Below are 17,344 nucleotides of genomic sequence, written 5' to 3' on the forward strand. Positions count from 1 at the left end.
TTGGAGGGGCGAGAGTGAGAAGAAGAAGGGAGTGTACTCAATTGAGGAAGTTGTTTTCAAAACATTCAAATGTTCGACGACTCAGCGATCAATTATGACGACTCATCGAAATTTGTGTTTTCAATACATATACCACCGCCAGTCCTGCATGTGGACATCCTCGGGACAGGAAAGGTTATACACAGCACTGGAGTGTAAATACACGTACTTCTACGTGGTACTAGTAAATACCCACTGGCAGAAACGTATACATACTAATATACGGCCCCTGGAACTTGCATGCTGACTGGTAAAGACCACGCTTACCTATCATTCTATTACTTCAACTTAATACTATACTCTAGTCAGATATTCATGATTGTTTCCAAGGTTTCTTGCATTACAGTAGGTAGCACTTCATGGGCTTTATTCCAAGATTGTACCTAACACCTTGGAAACCATATAATCATTCATTCAATGTTATTCATAATCACAGAATAACGAGATTGATCATTTAAAAGAAATAGTCAATTACTAAATACACACCCCAAGGCTATTCCTTATAATACTAGAACGCCACAAACCATGGGTCCACGGCTGAGTTGTACTATATGTGACCTCAGCATATCCCGAGGTCCGCCATCAAAACAGGACCTGTGAGACAGGTAACCTTGGAACATTATTTTTACTTCTCTACTAGTATCTATGGATTGATTCTGAATATTACTCACTTCATAAAACCATTCTATCATCAAAAATGGTACTTACTACTAACTACTACTTGGTATCGAAATGATCGTCGGGGGCGGTGTATCCTCCACGTGACTTCAGGGACCGCGCCTAATAATACTTCGGCATTATAGAGTCCAAATTAGGGGGGGGCAGCACCACAAGTCCAATTAGCACCTAAACCTTCTCCATCTCCATTCCTCAGCCCCCCCACTTCTTTTCCCACCCACCCCCCCCCTAACTCTATCACGCTTGTGATCTTTTCCTTCACTTCTCTATTGGGTCTGATTTCTTCCTGGACTCTTTCACCTTGGCCCTTTTGAGCGCGCTGCTCGGAGCTCCCAGCCTTTAACCCCCCGCGCCCTATCCCCCGTGTGCGCGTTTAAGCACTAGATATCTTTCTACACCAATCTGGCATATCCCGATCACCACTCCCTGCAGGACCCTTGTTTTTGCATACTGGCTCCAAGTTAATTCCCGGTCACTATCCTTTCCGCGTGGTGGACCTATATGTCGTGAAGAGTAAGTGATTAATCCACGGCAAAAGACTTGACCCCCCAAACCACCCCAAAAGCCAACCCTCACTAAACAATCTGGATTCATAACAGGATTCAATCAATCTTGCTTGCGAACACTCCCCCCGCCTGCCTTGCACTGTTGTGTTTATCGAACACACAGCATAAACTCACATCCCGCGCACCGTCATTCCTTTAGTTCCTTGCATGCAGTCTTCACCGTGTGACTGTGCCCGCGATTTGATCCTGTTGATTTCTGACGGGGGACCATCATGCCCCCCGGTGACCTCCCGGCCAGCCTGGTCGCAGGCAAGCCTACCCCGACTTTAAATACTTCAGGATATGGGAGCAGCTATTCGAAAAACACACCCACCTCGCCCGAAGACAGTCTAATTCCATTTGACTCCCCCACCACGCGCACTGCAGGAAATCATAGCCCGCTCAGCCAGGATGATCGCTCAGGTCGTGGACTCGAGCCTGAACAATCAGGATATCGAGATCGATCTAATGCGAGAGATCGCTCACGTACCAATGGACGGTCACACAACAAATCACCTGGATCCTCACGTATCTGCCAAAAGTGCAATGAGCCACTTACCGGGCAATTCGTCCGAGCCCTAGGTGGTACCTTCCATCTCGAATGTTTTAAATGCGAGGTAAGTGGTCTCTCCTGAGAAGGGGCTTCATCTCTCATGCTGACTCTTTTCACCATTGTAGGATTGTGGTGAGATTGTCGCTTCAAAATTCTTCCCCGTTGATTCAGAGGACCATAAACTCCAATTTCCCCTGTGCGAAACGGACTACTTCCGACGTTTGAACCTGCTGTGTCATGACTGTGGAGGTGCCCTGCGCGGTTCCTACATTACCGCATTGGATCGCAAGTACCACATTGAACACTTTACTTGCTCAGTATGTCCAACGGTCTTTGGAGCCCAGGATTCGTACTATGAGCACGAAGGGAAGGTTTATTGCCACTTCCACTATTCAACACATTTTGCGCAGCGTTGTCATGGTTGTCATACCGCGATTCTCAAGCAATTCGTTGAGATCTTCCGCAATGGTCAAAATCAACATTGGCACCCGGAGTGTTACATGATCCACAAATTTTGGAATGTGCGGTTGTCCCCTGCTGGTCAAGCGTGGGAGACACCGCCACTTGATGAAGATGCCACCCCAGAGGAACGTGAGCGCATTCGGCGAGAGGAAGATACAATGGAAGAAAAAGTTTACAACATTTGGAGTACACTGTCGACCTTCGAAGAATCATCGGCTGCTTGCATATCGGACATGCTCTTACATGTCAGCAATGGCGTTTATATTGATGGAGTCCTAGTGGCTAAGAGATTTATCGCTCATGTGGAGATTCTTTTCACGGCCGTTGATGAACTGGCAACCTTTATCAAGTCACAGGGAGTGAAGGAGCTGTCATATGGTCGAGAAGCCAAGCTACTCTGCAAGAAGATTGTGGCTTTCTTCGCTCTCTTGTCAAAAACCCAGGAGACTGGAGTTCGGAAACTTGGTGTGACACAGGAGCTACTTTCACTGGTGACGGGTCTTGCACACTACCTGAAGCTACTTATCCGCATCGGTCTTCAAGGTGCTTTGAAACTGGAACGCGAGAAATCTGCCCCGGACGGTCTGCATGAGTTCCTGGGTCATCTTGCCAACACGGAATCTCTTGCTCAGCCAGAGGATGAAGAAGGCCCCATTGACCTCAATGCTGGGGTAGAGGGTCTGGCGGACCAACTCTCAGACTGTTGCATTCAATGCAAAGAACCCATCGATGACGAGTGTCTGCTTTTGGAGGACAAGCGCTGGCATCTGAAGCCTCCCCATCTATCATGCTCTTCTTGTGAAAAAGACCTGAGCACTGACCTACCCGACGCGCTCTGGAGCGAGGCTGAAAAAAGCATATACTGTTCTGCTTGTGCTGATCAGCACAATATCTCATCTAATGCCCAAAAGGGTTTCATTCAGGTCACCAAATTACAGCAATTCGTTTTCTTACTGCGTGTTGCGCTGGCTCGATTGCTAGCCGTGCTTCGTGCAGGCGGTACACTACCCCACACCTCGGATGACCCCAATCTTAACGACTATCAAAACAAGGAAGGCTACCGAGCGCAGCCGGGTGAACCTCGACGAGCCAACACACGGTCCATGTCGTATAGTGCAGGTGGTGGTCGCGATGGATTCGAAGAGTCTTCGCTTGAACAGACTGTTGGTGAAATGCGCCGACTGCGCTCAATTCGCAATGAGCGTACCTTGTCCACAACATATAAAAAGGCTCGTGCGTCCCGAATTATCGATGGCCCGGAGGGCAGAAGTGCACGACCGGGATCATCTGGAAATGACGGTAGCGACTCTAGAGGTCCCGGATTCCAGATTGTTGAGGAAAGGGATGCCAATGGCGACACTGTCAAAGATTTAACATTTGGGGCCCAAGATGCACTTACTTTAGATGACATTCCGCGGATTGTTGCCGCCGAGCAGGCTAAGGAACAACGGCCCAACGCATACAAACACGCCGGATCGAAGCTTGTCGCGCCCCAGGAGCCGATGCCCGTGTACAAGGCTGGCCACCAGCGTGAGATGTCTGTTGGAAGATTAGACATGATGTTAGAGCCTGCTACGCGCACCAAGCGATATTTTTCCGAACTCACAGCCTTGGAATACTTCATCGTTCGCCATGTTGCTGTCTTGTCAATGGAGCCATTATTGGAAGGCCAATTCAATATGGAAGAGCTACTCTCTCTCATCGAGTCCCGCAAGCCGACCGTCTGGAACATCTTTGGTCGTGCCTTCAAGGATAACAAGAAAGCGGGCAAGAAGAAGGGTGTTTTCGGGGTATCTCTAGACTACTTGGTCGAGAAGGAAGGGGGAACCGAGTCCAGCCATGGTGTTGGGCCTGGTGCCTTGCGTATCCCCACGGTTGTGGACGATGCTGTCTCTGCGATGCGTCAAATGGACATGTCAGTTGAAGGTGTCTTCCGGAAGAACGGCAACATTCGACGACTAAAGGATTTGGCCGAGCTTATCGACAAGAAATATGAGTCGGTTGATATGGCCAAAGAGAGCCCCGTGCAGGTTGCAGCTCTCTTGAAGAAATTTTTGCGTGAGATGCCGGATCCCTTGATGACCTTCAAATTGCACCGTCTTTGGGTTGCCGCACAAAGTAAGTTCCGCGATAAGATACTTGGTCAACTAGAAAGCTAACTTGTGGGATAGAATTGCCTGATCCTGAAAAACAAAAGCGACTGCTGCATCTCACATGCTGTCTGCTTCCCAAGGCCCACCGCGATACTATGGAAGTGCTGTTCTCCTTCCTAAACTGGACATCGTCCTTCTCGCATGTGGATGAAGAGTCTGGAAGCAAAATGGACATTCACAACCTTGCAACGGTCATCACACCCAACATTCTTTACCCCAATGCGAAAGCCAGCACCGTGGATGAGAGCTTTTTAGCCATCGAGGCAGTCAATTCGCTAATCACGTATAATGATAACATGTGCGAAGTAAGTAATGGAGTGCCTTGATGTTTTGGTGATATCAGTCTAATTTTTATTCCTAGATTCCCGAGGACTTGCAGTCCATCCTCAACGATCCTACTCTATTTAGGGAGAATGCCGAAGTCACCACAAAGGAGATTCTTAAACGGTATGGCGATATTGCCCGTGGAAGCTTCTCAACCAGACCCGACAATGGCGGTGAGACTTTCACGATCACCAACTCCAATCGACACAACACCCCGACCTCGGCTCGCATCGAATCCGATCCCTCTCAAGACGCAGCTTGGCAAATGCAAAGTTCTGTTCGCCATGTACCTGGGCCCAGCGGACATTCTCATTCATCGAGTGCTGCTCCTCAGGCCGGGTTGGACTTTGTACCACCGGAGCCCAGCTACCACCGGGACCGCAGTACCAGCAATGGAAGTCAACAAAATCCTGATGGCCAGTCACAAAATGTCCCCTATCGACCTCGTCCTAGTCCAGGTGCTATGGGCGTTACAGGGTAGACTTTGTTTTCTTTCTTTTTCTCAATGCACAGTTAATACACCACTCATCGATGACCTGATTTGCATCAACCAACCTGGCGCCATACCTACTTATCCATGGTGTACTTTTTTTTCTGTTCTTTCTTACCCACTCTGTTTCCTTTCTAGCTCCTGGGGGCTTGTTTTAGCGTTGTTCTGTGTTGTCTTTTCATCTCGACTGACAGGCTTGGTTGACGGAGTTCTTCATTCCATTTCCTTTCCCTCTTATCTACATACATCAAAATTCTTTCAAAAGTGATCAGCGAGCTGATTGGTCCGATTGATTCGTGTTTGTTCCCTTGCTATTCCATTTTTGACAAACGGAAGATTCCCTTCTGTTGTCTTTCACTTCCTTTTCTTCTCTTTTCCTTGTTGCTTGCATCTGATTCTGGGGATCAGTCATACCCATACCGTCTCATTTCTACTTCGCTGCTGTGGGACTTTTCTCTCAGTCTTCTTTCTCCATCTAATCTCGACGATGTTCCAGTCTATCTCGTTTTTTTTTTCCCGACCAGGGCTCCGAGCTACCTTGGTCTCTCCTCTAGCCTGTCACCCACTTTGGCTTTGTTTCCCATTGCCGCCTTCGATCCGGTATTATAAGATCAAGGATTTTGTTTTCTTTTCTCATTTCTTCTCTTCTTTCTCTCCCCTTTCTTGACTATTGTTGATTGTCAACCAGCATGATTGCTATGATACCATCGCTGAGTCTAAATGTAGCTGTTCCTCTACCTTGCTGAACGTCTTTTTATTCTTCAATATTGCTGCTTGAGCGTTAGTTGAGCTCTTGGATTAGAGCCGTGGTTTTGGATCTTCCTACCTAATGGGTAGTCAATCTAGGATTCTAGTTCCTGTACGATTCTTCTCAAATGAACACTGCTCGTAACAATTACAAATTATGATTTGATGCTGAGTATGGATGGGTGCCAAAATTCAAATGCTATGCACTTTCAAAATTAAATCGAGCAAGCTCTGGAGCTCTGGAGATTGACTTGATACAATAAATACACTAATTAGTAGCAAGTACGTACGAAAGATGCGCATGTGTCTTGCTTGACCCTGGCCCCACCTAGGCAGATGTAGATAGATTCGTGTCTCCGGAGGTCTTCATTCAAATTCACCTGGGCATCGATGGATGGTGGAAGGATCCGAGGTTGTATCTACATGTATGAGTTGCAACCTAGGAAGAGAAAGCCATTATCCAAAAAAAGAGATGTGCATTGAGGATTTTAAATATCCATGCAAAAAGAAATAACCACATCAAACGATCAGAACCAAACACCCATTAGAACATTTAAATCAAACCAGAACAAACCTCCAAGAAAAGAAGCGCCTTTCATCTGCTTATCCCTCGTCAAAATACCCAACGCTCAATTACCAACTCCATCCAACTCGAACGAAAAGGACCAAGCCAAACGCCAAAGTTCTCAAAGACCAAGATCCCCTTGATAATTTTCTATACGCGTTTCCGCAAAGCTCGAGTTCCCCGGGTTGAGGACTCTGTTGTAGAAGCGGGTGCGGTGGCCTTCCGCACAGAAGCCGTGCTAGCAGTCTTCTTTACGGCCAAAGATGCAGTCTGCACACGAGGGGCAGAAGTTTTCTTCGTAACGATCGAGGCATTACCAGCTGCCGCTTTGCGAGTGCTGGTGGCCGTGCGAGTAGGTTTAGTAACGGTAGTGCCGGATGAAGCATTTGACGAGAAGCTGTTCTTCCGTTCGCCTTGTCTTGTTGCAGGCCTTGGAAGTGGAGATCGGGCAGATGTCTTGGGACCCGTTGCAGCGCGAGCAGTCTTTCTTGCTTGGGTAGGCTGGTTCCAGGGGTCTTTGACGTTGGAAGTAGTAGCACCACGAGGGCGCGTGGCGCTGCCGGGGGCAACACGAAGCGGACTGGATGGCTTGAGTGGGGATGTAGGACGGGACAGGTAAGATGGCTGGCCCTTTTCGGGTGAAGCGCGGAAGGGGGATTGTGGGTATGTGCGAGAGTTGAGGGATTTCGGGGAGAGGATGCGGTGATCGTTGCCTCGTACTTCTTGGGAGACAACACGGGAGGTACCGCCAACGGCAGGGGCTTTACCACGGCGCTTAGGATTGCTGAGGCATTCTGGACCGCCATTTTCTTTGTCGGAGTAGTGACCATCATGGCTATTAAGGAGTTAGCTGGGAAGAAACCATGAATTGTACGGTGGGGCAATCTTGCCTTGGGCGGCGGGTTCGTGTGCCAGCTGGGGAGAGAGTTTGGTCAATAGAACCGATGGTAGGAATAGGGCGTTGAGACTTTGCGGGGGAGGCTTTTCGGGGAGGAGAAGCGGATTGGGCTTTCGCTAGGGACGCGTTGTGTTTGTCAAGAAGCTCGCCCATATTGGCTTTGCGGAGGGAGATTGGAATACGGTTGACGCGTCGTTCAATACGCGACCGGAGGTCGTTTGCTTGCAAGGCATATTGGGAGCGGAGCTTTCGAGCTCTTTCGGTGACTATGAAGACTGTCAGAATTCGTCGTATCAGGGAAGCTTAATATGCCACGCACTTTCAAGTTGAAGATTGTCGATTAACGCCTGCTTCTGGTTTTGGGTCAAGCAGAGCTTCTTGACTGGCCGACCAGTTGGTGTTGCGTCGGGTGCAGTCAAAAACTCTGGGGATTTGCGCTTCAATGTAGCCATGTTGGTGGTTATGAATTGAGAGAACGAAACAAGGTAACAACGATTTATCTGTTGCCAGTGTAGAGAGTCGAAAGAAGTGGAGCGCGGAGTCACAACAAACAGGCGTGTGCGGGCGGAGGATCCTGGCAGAACCGAGCTCTACCTTCTATCGTCATCAAACGACCTTAGGACCCCGTCAACGATCATCTCTTCTATCTCTCCCACATCCCCACATCCTTTATCTCTCGGTCTCGCTCAATACACCGCAATCATGTCTCTCGAAGCTACGATGATTATGTTCGTCATTGTGTCCCCCACAGCAATACATAAGCAGCACTGACCTCTTCCGCAGTGTCGACAACAGCGAAAGCAGTCGCAATGGGGACTATACGTGAGCTTGCCGGACAACCTCCTCACTAAGCTCTCACCGTCTAATCATTTCCCAGATCAACCCGGTGGCAAGCTCAAGTCGATGCCGTTAGCATCATCCACAGTGTGAAGATGCGTGTACACCCGCAGTCGGCCGTTGGCCTGATGAGCATGGGCGGCAAGGGCCCCGAGGTTCTATCGACCTTTACCACAGACTTTGGCAGTATTCTTTCTGGCCTGCACCAGACCAAAATTCACGGCACGTCGCATCTTAGCTCAAGCATCCAGGTCGCAGCCGTAAGTATTCATCAGTGCCGAGGGAGGCATCCAGCACTAGGCTCAAACTAACGCATATTACAGTTGGCACTGAAGCACCGATCTGAGAAATCGCAACGGCAACGTATCATTGTATTCTCATGTTCGCCCATCGACGAAGACGAAAAGACACTCGTTAAGCTTGCCAAGAAAATGAAGAAGATCAACGTTTCGATTGACGTGGTTGCTTTCGGTGATTTGGAATCCGATCAAACCAAGAAGCTAGAGGCCTTTGTGGACAATGTGACAAGTGGCGAGGGCTCCTTCCTGGCCATCATCCCACCGGGCCCTCACCTACTCAGCGAGGAGCTCCAGCAGACTCCGATCCTGGCAGGTGAGGGTGCCGGAGCCAGTGCCCCATCCGGTGGTGAGGGTGGTGAATCTGGTGGCTTCAACTTCGAGGATGCAGCGGAGGATGATCCCGAACTGGCATTTGCTTTGCGGTTATCGCTCGAGGAGGAGAAGAACCGACAGGACAAGGAGAAGCGGGATCGCGATGAGCAGGAGGGCAAGACGGATCTGGATGGCATTCCCGAAGAAGGTCAGGGCGAATCTAGCGGTGACAAGAAGGATGACGACAAGATGGACACTGCGTAGATTGCATGAGCTTTCTTGTGGAAACGATCTGTGATGCATACCCGGCGTTTTACTTCTTCTCTTTTCTTGTTTCAGGTTTGAGGTTGTGTTTCTGTATTCCGTATACTCTAGCAACTCCTATACTAGGCGCTGTTCTAAATAGGGGACGAGGGGAATATCGATGCAATTGGTATTAAGCACAAAATCCGGGAGTAGTAAATCCCGTCATATACAGCCCAGTAGGCCTAACCAAAAGCAACAGGAGAAGTAACATTTGAAATTTGAAATATCTAGTCATAAAGTCATGATTCCATCCTCTTGGGCGAGTCAGGCCCATCATCTCCAAGATACATGGGGCACTTGGTGCGTTCGTTATGTCCTTCCTCTCAACCAAGCTCCAAGATGCCGATCAAAAGCTTCACAGCGCACCGGCATCTCAAGCTGATAGAAGGGATTCTTCATAACATAGTCTGCATACAGCTCGTAAATCTTATTGATAATCGAGTCCACACTGCCCGAAACCGGATCCGTAAAAAGCAAGAACTTGGTTCCCGTCAGCGTCTGGAAACAAGTCAATCGAAACTTATCCGTCTCAAGTTGTTCAAGACCCGAGACAGGGACGCCAGGGACTGGGTAACTGTATCCAGATGTGGAGGGAGGATTCGCGCCCGGGGAGGAGGGAACGGGGGAAGCGGTAGTTTGGAGCGGGATTTTGGGCGTGATGGAGCGGGTGATCGCGTGGACACTGCAAAGCTTCAGTCAGTACTGGTTCTGCTAGCAATGGATTGGGAGGTATGAGTCAGCTGCTCCAGCCACAGGGTTGAAGGATGCGATCGTGGCAGCTGGGGAGGAATCTTTCCCTTACCCATGAAAGGTACCGGCAAGGACTAGGTAGTCATTTGTGGAGAGCTTGTGCAGACCGGCTTGGAATTCGCGTTGGTAGATTAAGCCACCGGCCTTGTTGATGATTATAAGGGAGAAGACGGTCCTGATCTTTGTTTAGCCACGTTGCGCGCGCTCGTGGTAGCTTCGGGGGAAGGGACACACATGATGCTGATGAGGAGTTGTGTTGATGCGGTTTCAAGTTGTTTCGCAGGAGATAGGGGTCAGTGGTTATTGCGCTCGTCGGGGCATGCCTGGTAGGATCGGAATAGTCCACGAAAGAGATTGATAGGAGAGTGCAGGTTGTTTGGCTGAATTGGTCAATGTTAATCCCCGTGTGGTGACATTTAAATGTATGAGAAGAGCTGGTCGGAGTCGCGGGGGATTAGAGGTGCGGGAGCAGACCAGTTGACGTTGATTGTTGGCGCTAGAGAGATTAAGCGGGTCAACTCTGCTGAGTATCCAATGGGATACCGCAGTTGCGTTGGAATTGTCTTGATTACTGGTATAGATGGTTGACCTCGATTTTGAGTATGAGTAACCCACAACTGAGATCAACTTTCGATTAATATTTGTATGAATTGTAAATCATTTTGCAAGCATTGTTTAGATTTCATCAATTTGAATAGATATCTGATATGAATTGCGCCCACCCCGAAAGTCCGCAACGTATAGCTAAAATCAAAAGTCAATCGAAGCCCTGAGCAATCTAGTTGGTGGCCAGCACCGTGCTAATCTCCACGACGCTCTATGAAACATCATTTTCATTAGTGGGATTTCCTGGGGGGAAAAACAAGTTGTGTGCCCCCTTGGGGATCATGGTTTAGAACTTACCGGGCCACGTCCACCCTGGGTCTCAATACTCTTGGTCTCATACTTCACAGCGCCAGCAGCACCGCTGCCACCAGCCCTGACATATACCAGGTAGTCCGGCGCGCCAGGGAAATCAGTGTTATCAGCGATTGCCAATGATCCCTCACGCCACAGCTTCAACTGCTCGATAAGCTTGAGGTCAGACAAGTAAAACTTCTCCCAGTGATCAAAGAAAGCCATATCAACACTGGTAACCTTGCCCTCGTCAACCAGCTTCTGCAAGCAATCGGATCCCGGACCCTCAAGAACATGCACGATGTCTTCTATACCAGCGAGCTTAACCAGTTCCCGAGTCAAAGCAACCATCTGCGGGTTTGGGTCGAAGGTATACACATTGACGTCCTCGGGAACATTCTCACCGTGGATATCACGGAGAATAGCACCCCAGGCCAGGGCAGATTTGCCAACGAATGTGCCAAATTCAAGGATGGTACGGGGTGTAGGCTTTTGGGCCAGAAGAGCTTCCTTGGCGACGTCGACTTTTTGAGCTCGGAAGATCATCATGCGGCCCTTCTCGTTGGAAAAGGTTTCAATAGCGTTGGCCACGGCCCAGGGGTTGTTCTCAAAGTTACTAGCTGGCTGGGAGAAGATGTACTCGCGAAGCTCGGTGGCACGCTGAGCGAAGATTTCGTCCAGATTTTCAGGAGCCATGGTGATGACTTTGCTTCAGATTTGTTGGAGAGGGACGGAGGATTGAAGGTAAACTTCTAATGGAATGATGAGAGGAGATTAGAAAGTGGATTGAGAATCAAACGGGATCGAAAACAGAACATGGTGGGGGGGGGGGGGGGTATTGTCGATTGTTTTTAAACACCATGAGGGGCGCAGTACAAATGGTCGTCATCGGAGTCCTACGGATTCTGGTGGGTCGGTGGATGCAGTCTTCTCCGAGCATTGTACATTGCCAACCGGGTGGTCCGACACGGTCAATTCTGCAACGGGATGTTGTGATCGGTGAATTGAGGGTCCAAGGACAAATTTCGACCAGTCACAGGAATTATGAACCCTGAGCTTGACGATGCACATGTCAAGATCATGTCAAGCTACAGCGTCAAGAGTGCTCAGTCGCATATAGATCGTTATCTCCGAGGCCGATTTACAAGAGAACGTGGTACCTCCGAGCTGTCGGGAATAGATACCCATCTGGGTGAACAAGGCCGAGGATTGGCAACACAGCGCCAGTAAGTGACGAATGGAAGCCGAGAGATGGGGAAAACTGCATCATGTGGCATAGGACGAAGGTTATCAGACTCAACTCTCATGCATGCGAAATTTAAGCGAAGTATAGAACTCGACCAGTAATTCTACAGTTGAGCTGCAGATGTAAGTAGAGCTGACATGCCAGGATCTTATAGCTACAATGACTGAGAGCTAAAAGCATACATGTGCACATCAAAAGCAACGGAGCAGTCATAATAGACAATAACTTGAAAATTTGGAAAGCGTCAAGAGAAGGGATGGAACAAGGGAAGATAGAAGCAGACCTGGGAATAGTTACTACTAGTAGGTATTGGGCACTAGTGCGGCACGTTCCAATTCGCCGACGGTGACCTGTCGTTGTGAAATGAATCAAGTCACCATAAAATCGTACATTCTTGGATTAAAAGAAAACAGGATCCAAACTAGAAATTGAAAAACATGGCCTTGATGGTATGGACTGTACTACATTTACCTCTCTCCTACTCGGGTACTACTCAGGCACTTGCAGAAAAATTCATCATATAAAATGAATCTGGAACACACCTGGGCACAGGCTAGAGTAAGCATGTCACAGCCTTACCCCAGATATTTTTCATCAGTGCCGACATCTGGAACCTTGACTGCTGCCCAGGTGAGTTCCAAGCTTTCTCAAAGGTCAGTTGCCCCGAGTGCCGTGCACACCTGGGCATGAGCTCAGACCTAACATTGAACAGTATTCTATTTTCACCTGGGATTTATTTAGGTAATTGAGGTCGGGACCCTGCCGGCCCCCGGGGTACTTATGGGGCAATCTCCCAAGGCCACAGGTATTGGGATTCCGACAAGGCATCTCCACATATGCGGGCAAGCTGGAGAAGTATTGGAAAAAAAATATACTAACAGCACCTGGGTGCTCAGTTTTCAGTTCTTGATGCACACAGATGAACTCTACTCCTTCACCATTGGTCAGATACATCCCCCATGAGTCATCATGAAGCAATTCGCCCCAACAGAATAGTATAGTAGATGCACATGTGGATGAAGTATACATCTGGGACTGTGCGTCACCTTGATTGACAGGGAAAAGCACGAGACAGACCAAGATTCAAAATTCAGAACCTTCAGTGCGGTATGTACCTGTTTATTTACATTACGTGTTATTACCAAGTATACCAGTATTACCAGAGACAGATGAAAAGGGAAGCAATGGTGGATCTGGATTAACGAATCGGATTGAAGTTCTAGGCCGTTGCCTGGAGTCCAGAAGTCTGGACATTTCCTGCATTCGTTGCGACTAGACCAATGACAACCTGTTACATACTCAGTTACCAACCTGGGTTATCGTACTTCGTATATATATTTTAGGACTTGGCAAAGAGGGGGATAAAAGAAAAGAAGCAGAATGACCTCAGTTGCGTAATAAAGACCTATCAATATGAAGAGAGCTCCAAGTAATATATGCGGTACTGGGATGTTTTACACATCATATTTTACGTGTACGTAAAGCGAAAAAAAAGTAGTATACTTACTACTAGGTTACTACTAGTATGTACCAAGTAGACCCAGTTACTACATTTCCAATATCACAGCCTCACATCAATTTAACTTCAAAAACCAACCTTCGACTTTGACAAGTCGATTCAAACGTGGCATATGCAGTCTATTTTAGTACTCACCCTAAGAAAACCTTCATGCCGTAGCCCGACAACTTGGAACGTCTGGAACTGTTGCAGATTTTAGTGGCGAGCGAAGGATTCTGGAAATGAAGTTTATGCCGATCCATTCTCCCTATCTTTATTCAAATGTTTGGAGCCCCGCAGAATCCCGGATGATGGCGTTGACTAATACCCCAGGTACTGCGCCCTGGTCGAGATCTGCCTTGGCCCTGAGGTGTTATTTTTACCACATGTGCACCCAAATACGGATTTCCGAATATCCGGAATCTGCCTTGCGACGGCTTTATCTCGGAAATACCTCCATGGATTATCTAAGTCTGGTTCTTATGGGTTCAATCCAAGGTTCCAAGGTTGAACCCTGGAGTCTTCCGATCTGAAACTCGGAGATGCTCGGGCCAGATATTCATTCAAATGTTTTTTTTTTGAGAAGGTTGCGTCCAAAGATTTAATGTTTGTGTATAGTAGACTGTAATATTCGTAGAATCATAATGCCAACCAATGGCAAATATAACAACAACCTGGATATAGATAAAATGAGGCAAAAGCAAAGGAAATCCATCTAATTACAACATGGATGTATAAACTCCGTCCAAAAAACCCCCCAGCGCCAAAGAGAAAGAAAGGGGGAAAAAAAAAAAAAGGACCCGACACCGGGCCCAATCCATAACATAGCCAAATATGCCAGGCTCAAATGTCATGGCTTATAGTTGGAGCCCAAGCCCCACCAACGAAGCCAGCCTAAACCCTCCATCGACAACAACCAGTATACCCTGTTGAAGCCCCCATTCCCTCAACGCAAGATCCTCAGCCTCATCCCCCAGAAGGCTTTGATCATCCCTCTCAAAATGGCGACCGATATGCTCCATGCGCACGTCCCAGCTCCCCTCGCCTGTAAACACCTCCCTGCAGAATCCACAGTGACTCTGCAGAGGCGGAGTCCGGAGACCGTGCCAGCAGCGCTGACGTACCTCTTCAAGACTAGCTTCAAACTCCCCATGCTCGGCTTCGGTAGGGGCTCGTCGGTGCCCAGCCTGAAGCCATGGCGCGTGCATGCGGCGGTGGTGCTGAGTGAAGAGGTCTTTGCGGTTGAAATCATTTGTTGAATTTGGTAGTGGGGGTGTAGAGCCCCTTCCACTTGATATAGACTTTGACCGTGAGGTATATTTTGAAGCAGGCATGATTATTTGGGCTGATATTGATGGAGGTGTAGAGAATAAGGGGGACGATGGTGTGTGCTGATGTTGAGCGCATTTCCCCACATCGCAGCGGTAAAAGCCCAGCTGTAAATGTTGGGAAGTAACATGGCGCTTCCATTCATTCTTTGAGACAAAAGTACTTTCACACCCGTATGGAGCAAAACTGCACACGAATGTTCGAGTAGCACCAGAATCTGCGTTGCTGGTACCGCGGCGACGTCGACTACGACTAGAAACAGAAGTTGGTCGTCGCTCTGTGGATTTGCGAACCCCCTTTGAAGTGGAAGTAGAATTTGAAGATGACGGGCGGCCCTTGGAGCGGCGAATATGTTGTTCTGGTTGTGAAAGGGCCATATCTATAGGGCGAGGAGAAGACCATAGCTGTTCTGGTGTGGCATTCCGATCGGATTGACTGCCAGACCAGAGATCAAAATCCTGATCAAAAGGGGAGCAGTGATCGAGAGGCCCGTCAAAGTGCGGTTCAGTGAGAAGCATCTGATTATGATCGATATCGAGAAGACCGTCGGGCGCGGGGTACTCGTTAAGGGTGGGGATAGTCAGCTCCTCGGATCGCATTGTCGGAGAAGCGATGTAGCTCATGCCAAGTATACTGCCACCGTTGCTGCGGGGGCTTTGAGGGTCTGAGATTGTTGAGAGGCTGTTGTTCCAGGCCGAGAACTCAGGGGGGTAATAGGTCATAGCTAGCGAGGTATCTTGGTGTGGATCACAGGCTTGCGGGGTCATTGATTCGTGGGATTTGGCTTGATCCAGGGGCGAAAGATGGAATTGGAGCTGGGAAGCGTGAGTGAGGAATGGGTGGTCGACTGATAGAGAGGGATCATGGGGATCGTATGTATGGGGATCAGAGAGAGATATAGGCGCGATATAAGGGAAATCGGTAAAAGACGGATAGTAGTCCATAATCTGAGACACTCTATTTCGAGATTTGATTTGATTTGATTTTCCGAGAAAAAGAAAAGGGAATCATAGGAATCATAGGAATCGAAAGTGTGTGCAGGCGTTGGGGGAAAGGAAAGATTCAAGGGAAAGTTGAGCGATATGACGAAGAAGCGCAGTATAAATAATATATGGGCTGCAGGTTTATGACGAGCTTGGATTTCGAGAAACGGGACAAGCTGTGTTGCATTAGTAGAAGCTCATCAAATGGCTTAACCATAAAAACATTTTTTTTATTAAAAAAAAGGGTGGATATTGAGTGGGTCCCAGATGAGCCTCAAGAGTCAAGTATACTAGTACATAGTACTAACTATACATACTAGTAAGAGTTAAGAGGTAAGAGTTGAGCCCGGGTAAATAGTGGGATTCAATTACAATACAGATATTTACGAATACCAATTACTAACTCACTAGTTAACTAGTAGTTAGCGTATGAGTCAATGACCCTTAATTACTCAATACAGAATAGAGCCAACACGTCACAATACAGGACATAACTCTATGCAGCAAATCTCCTTCATACTCCTTTAGATGCACTGCGCTTTTCGTATAATCTCATTTTTAGTAACAGGTTCTGCTGGACCCTGAAACCACCATCATTTCTTTTTCTTTTTCTTTTTCTTTTTTTAATCATTTTTTTTATTCTATTTTTTACATATTTTCCGCATGCCCCTGTTTACCCAAGTCAGTCTAGTCCCCCGCATGGTCTGTACACATACACACAGACCCCCGAAACCAAAACGTGACTTTCAATTCCCCCATTTGATGGCCCGCGACGATCACCCAGCGGGCACGGAACGGATGCTAATTTAGGACGAAAATAGTAGCATACTCTGAATCTTGAGATAGAGAGAGAGAGATCGTCATTCATCATCTGCTTGCTTCAGATCGGCGGAGCGATGTTCATTCGGATCTTGTCCACAGCCCACCTAATCCACCTAGACCTCTGTATAACCAACAAGTACAGCCTCCAAACTTCTGAAATGACTCCTGCGGAAGATTGGAGTATTCATGATCGACAAAATCCTGCGATACATACTAAAAAAAAGATATCCAGTCCTCTGAAGATACCTCTGCCTTCAATCTATCTAGAAGAAGAGAGAGAAAAAAAGGCGTTGATGGGTTTCTGGTATTTTGTTACTGTAAGATCAGTTATGGTGATGACACAAGAAACCCGGATAAAACAGCCCCCACATCCTTTGGCCTTAGCTCGCTTCCCATCGTCCACTTACAACTGCTCTGTTCATCCGAGTTCCCCGATGAGCCGCTTAACGATTCTCGTCCCAACCATTCTAGTCAAAGTCTAATCGTTTGATTGCCAACACTAGCTCGGTACGAAGTGGGCAAGTGGGTGCGAATTTGCTTGGGTAGCATCTAGACGGGGCAACTTGAGGCTAGTCCGGTACTATTTTGTATTCTCTGTAAATGTTTGGTAA

At 48.0% G+C, this 17,344-nt stretch overlaps 6 protein-coding genes across 6 annotated transcripts; 3 read left to right on the top strand and 3 right to left on the bottom strand.

Moving 5' to 3' along the window:
• Nucleotides 1-1,495: 1,495 nt before the first annotated feature.
• N7466_010747 (GTPase-activating protein LRG1) lies at nucleotides 1,496-5,235 on the top strand (the record flags this gene model as incomplete). Its single annotated transcript, XM_057170136.1, has 4 exons — nucleotides 1,496-1,879; nucleotides 1,941-4,395; nucleotides 4,449-4,735; nucleotides 4,792-5,235. 4 exons carry the CDS (start codon nucleotides 1,496-1,498, stop codon nucleotides 5,233-5,235), a joined length of 3,570 nt encoding a protein of 1,189 aa, XP_057015868.1.
• A 1,471-nt stretch (nucleotides 5,236-6,706) lies between these two features.
• N7466_010748 (uncharacterized protein) lies at nucleotides 6,707-7,906 on the bottom strand (the record flags this gene model as incomplete). Its single annotated transcript, XM_057170137.1, has 3 exons — nucleotides 6,707-7,391; nucleotides 7,525-7,720; nucleotides 7,774-7,906. 3 exons carry the CDS (start codon nucleotides 7,904-7,906, stop codon nucleotides 6,707-6,709), a joined length of 1,014 nt encoding a protein of 337 aa, XP_057015869.1.
• A 250-nt stretch (nucleotides 7,907-8,156) lies between these two features.
• N7466_010749 (proteasome regulatory particle base subunit RPN10) lies at nucleotides 8,157-9,166 on the top strand (the record flags this gene model as incomplete). The annotated part of the gene is made up of 4 exons (XM_057170138.1): nucleotides 8,157-8,182; nucleotides 8,238-8,276; nucleotides 8,332-8,551; nucleotides 8,615-9,166. The coding sequence occupies 4 exons, from the start codon at nucleotides 8,157-8,159 to the stop codon at nucleotides 9,164-9,166; spliced, it is 837 nt and encodes a 278-aa protein (XP_057015870.1).
• Nucleotides 9,167-9,517: 351 nt separating this feature from the next.
• N7466_010750 (uncharacterized protein) lies at nucleotides 9,518-11,551 on the bottom strand (the record flags this gene model as incomplete). The annotated part of the gene is made up of 5 exons (XM_057170139.1): nucleotides 9,518-9,890; nucleotides 10,011-10,133; nucleotides 10,433-10,454; nucleotides 10,681-10,702; nucleotides 10,862-11,551. The coding sequence occupies 5 exons, from the start codon at nucleotides 11,549-11,551 to the stop codon at nucleotides 9,518-9,520; spliced, it is 1,230 nt and encodes a 409-aa protein (XP_057015871.1).
• A 348-nt stretch (nucleotides 11,552-11,899) lies between these two features.
• On the top strand, nucleotides 11,900-12,085 carry N7466_010751 (uncharacterized protein; the record flags this gene model as incomplete). The annotated part of the gene is made up of 1 exon (XM_057170140.1): nucleotides 11,900-12,085. The coding sequence occupies one exon, from the start codon at nucleotides 11,900-11,902 to the stop codon at nucleotides 12,083-12,085; it is 186 nt and encodes a 61-aa protein (XP_057015872.1).
• A 2,371-nt stretch (nucleotides 12,086-14,456) lies between these two features.
• On the bottom strand, nucleotides 14,457-15,872 carry N7466_010752 (putative C2H2 finger domain protein; the record flags this gene model as incomplete). The annotated part of the gene is made up of 1 exon (XM_057170141.1): nucleotides 14,457-15,872. One exon carries the CDS (start codon nucleotides 15,870-15,872, stop codon nucleotides 14,457-14,459), a length of 1,416 nt encoding a protein of 471 aa, XP_057015873.1.
• Between the last annotated feature and the right edge of the window lie 1,472 nt (nucleotides 15,873-17,344).

The sequence above is a fragment of the Penicillium verhagenii genome (genome assembly GCF_028828195.1).
Source record: "Penicillium verhagenii strain IBT 33310 chromosome Unknown utg000012l_segment0_segment0, whole genome shotgun sequence".
NCBI lineage: Eukaryota > Fungi > Ascomycota > Eurotiomycetes > Eurotiales > Aspergillaceae > Penicillium > Penicillium verhagenii.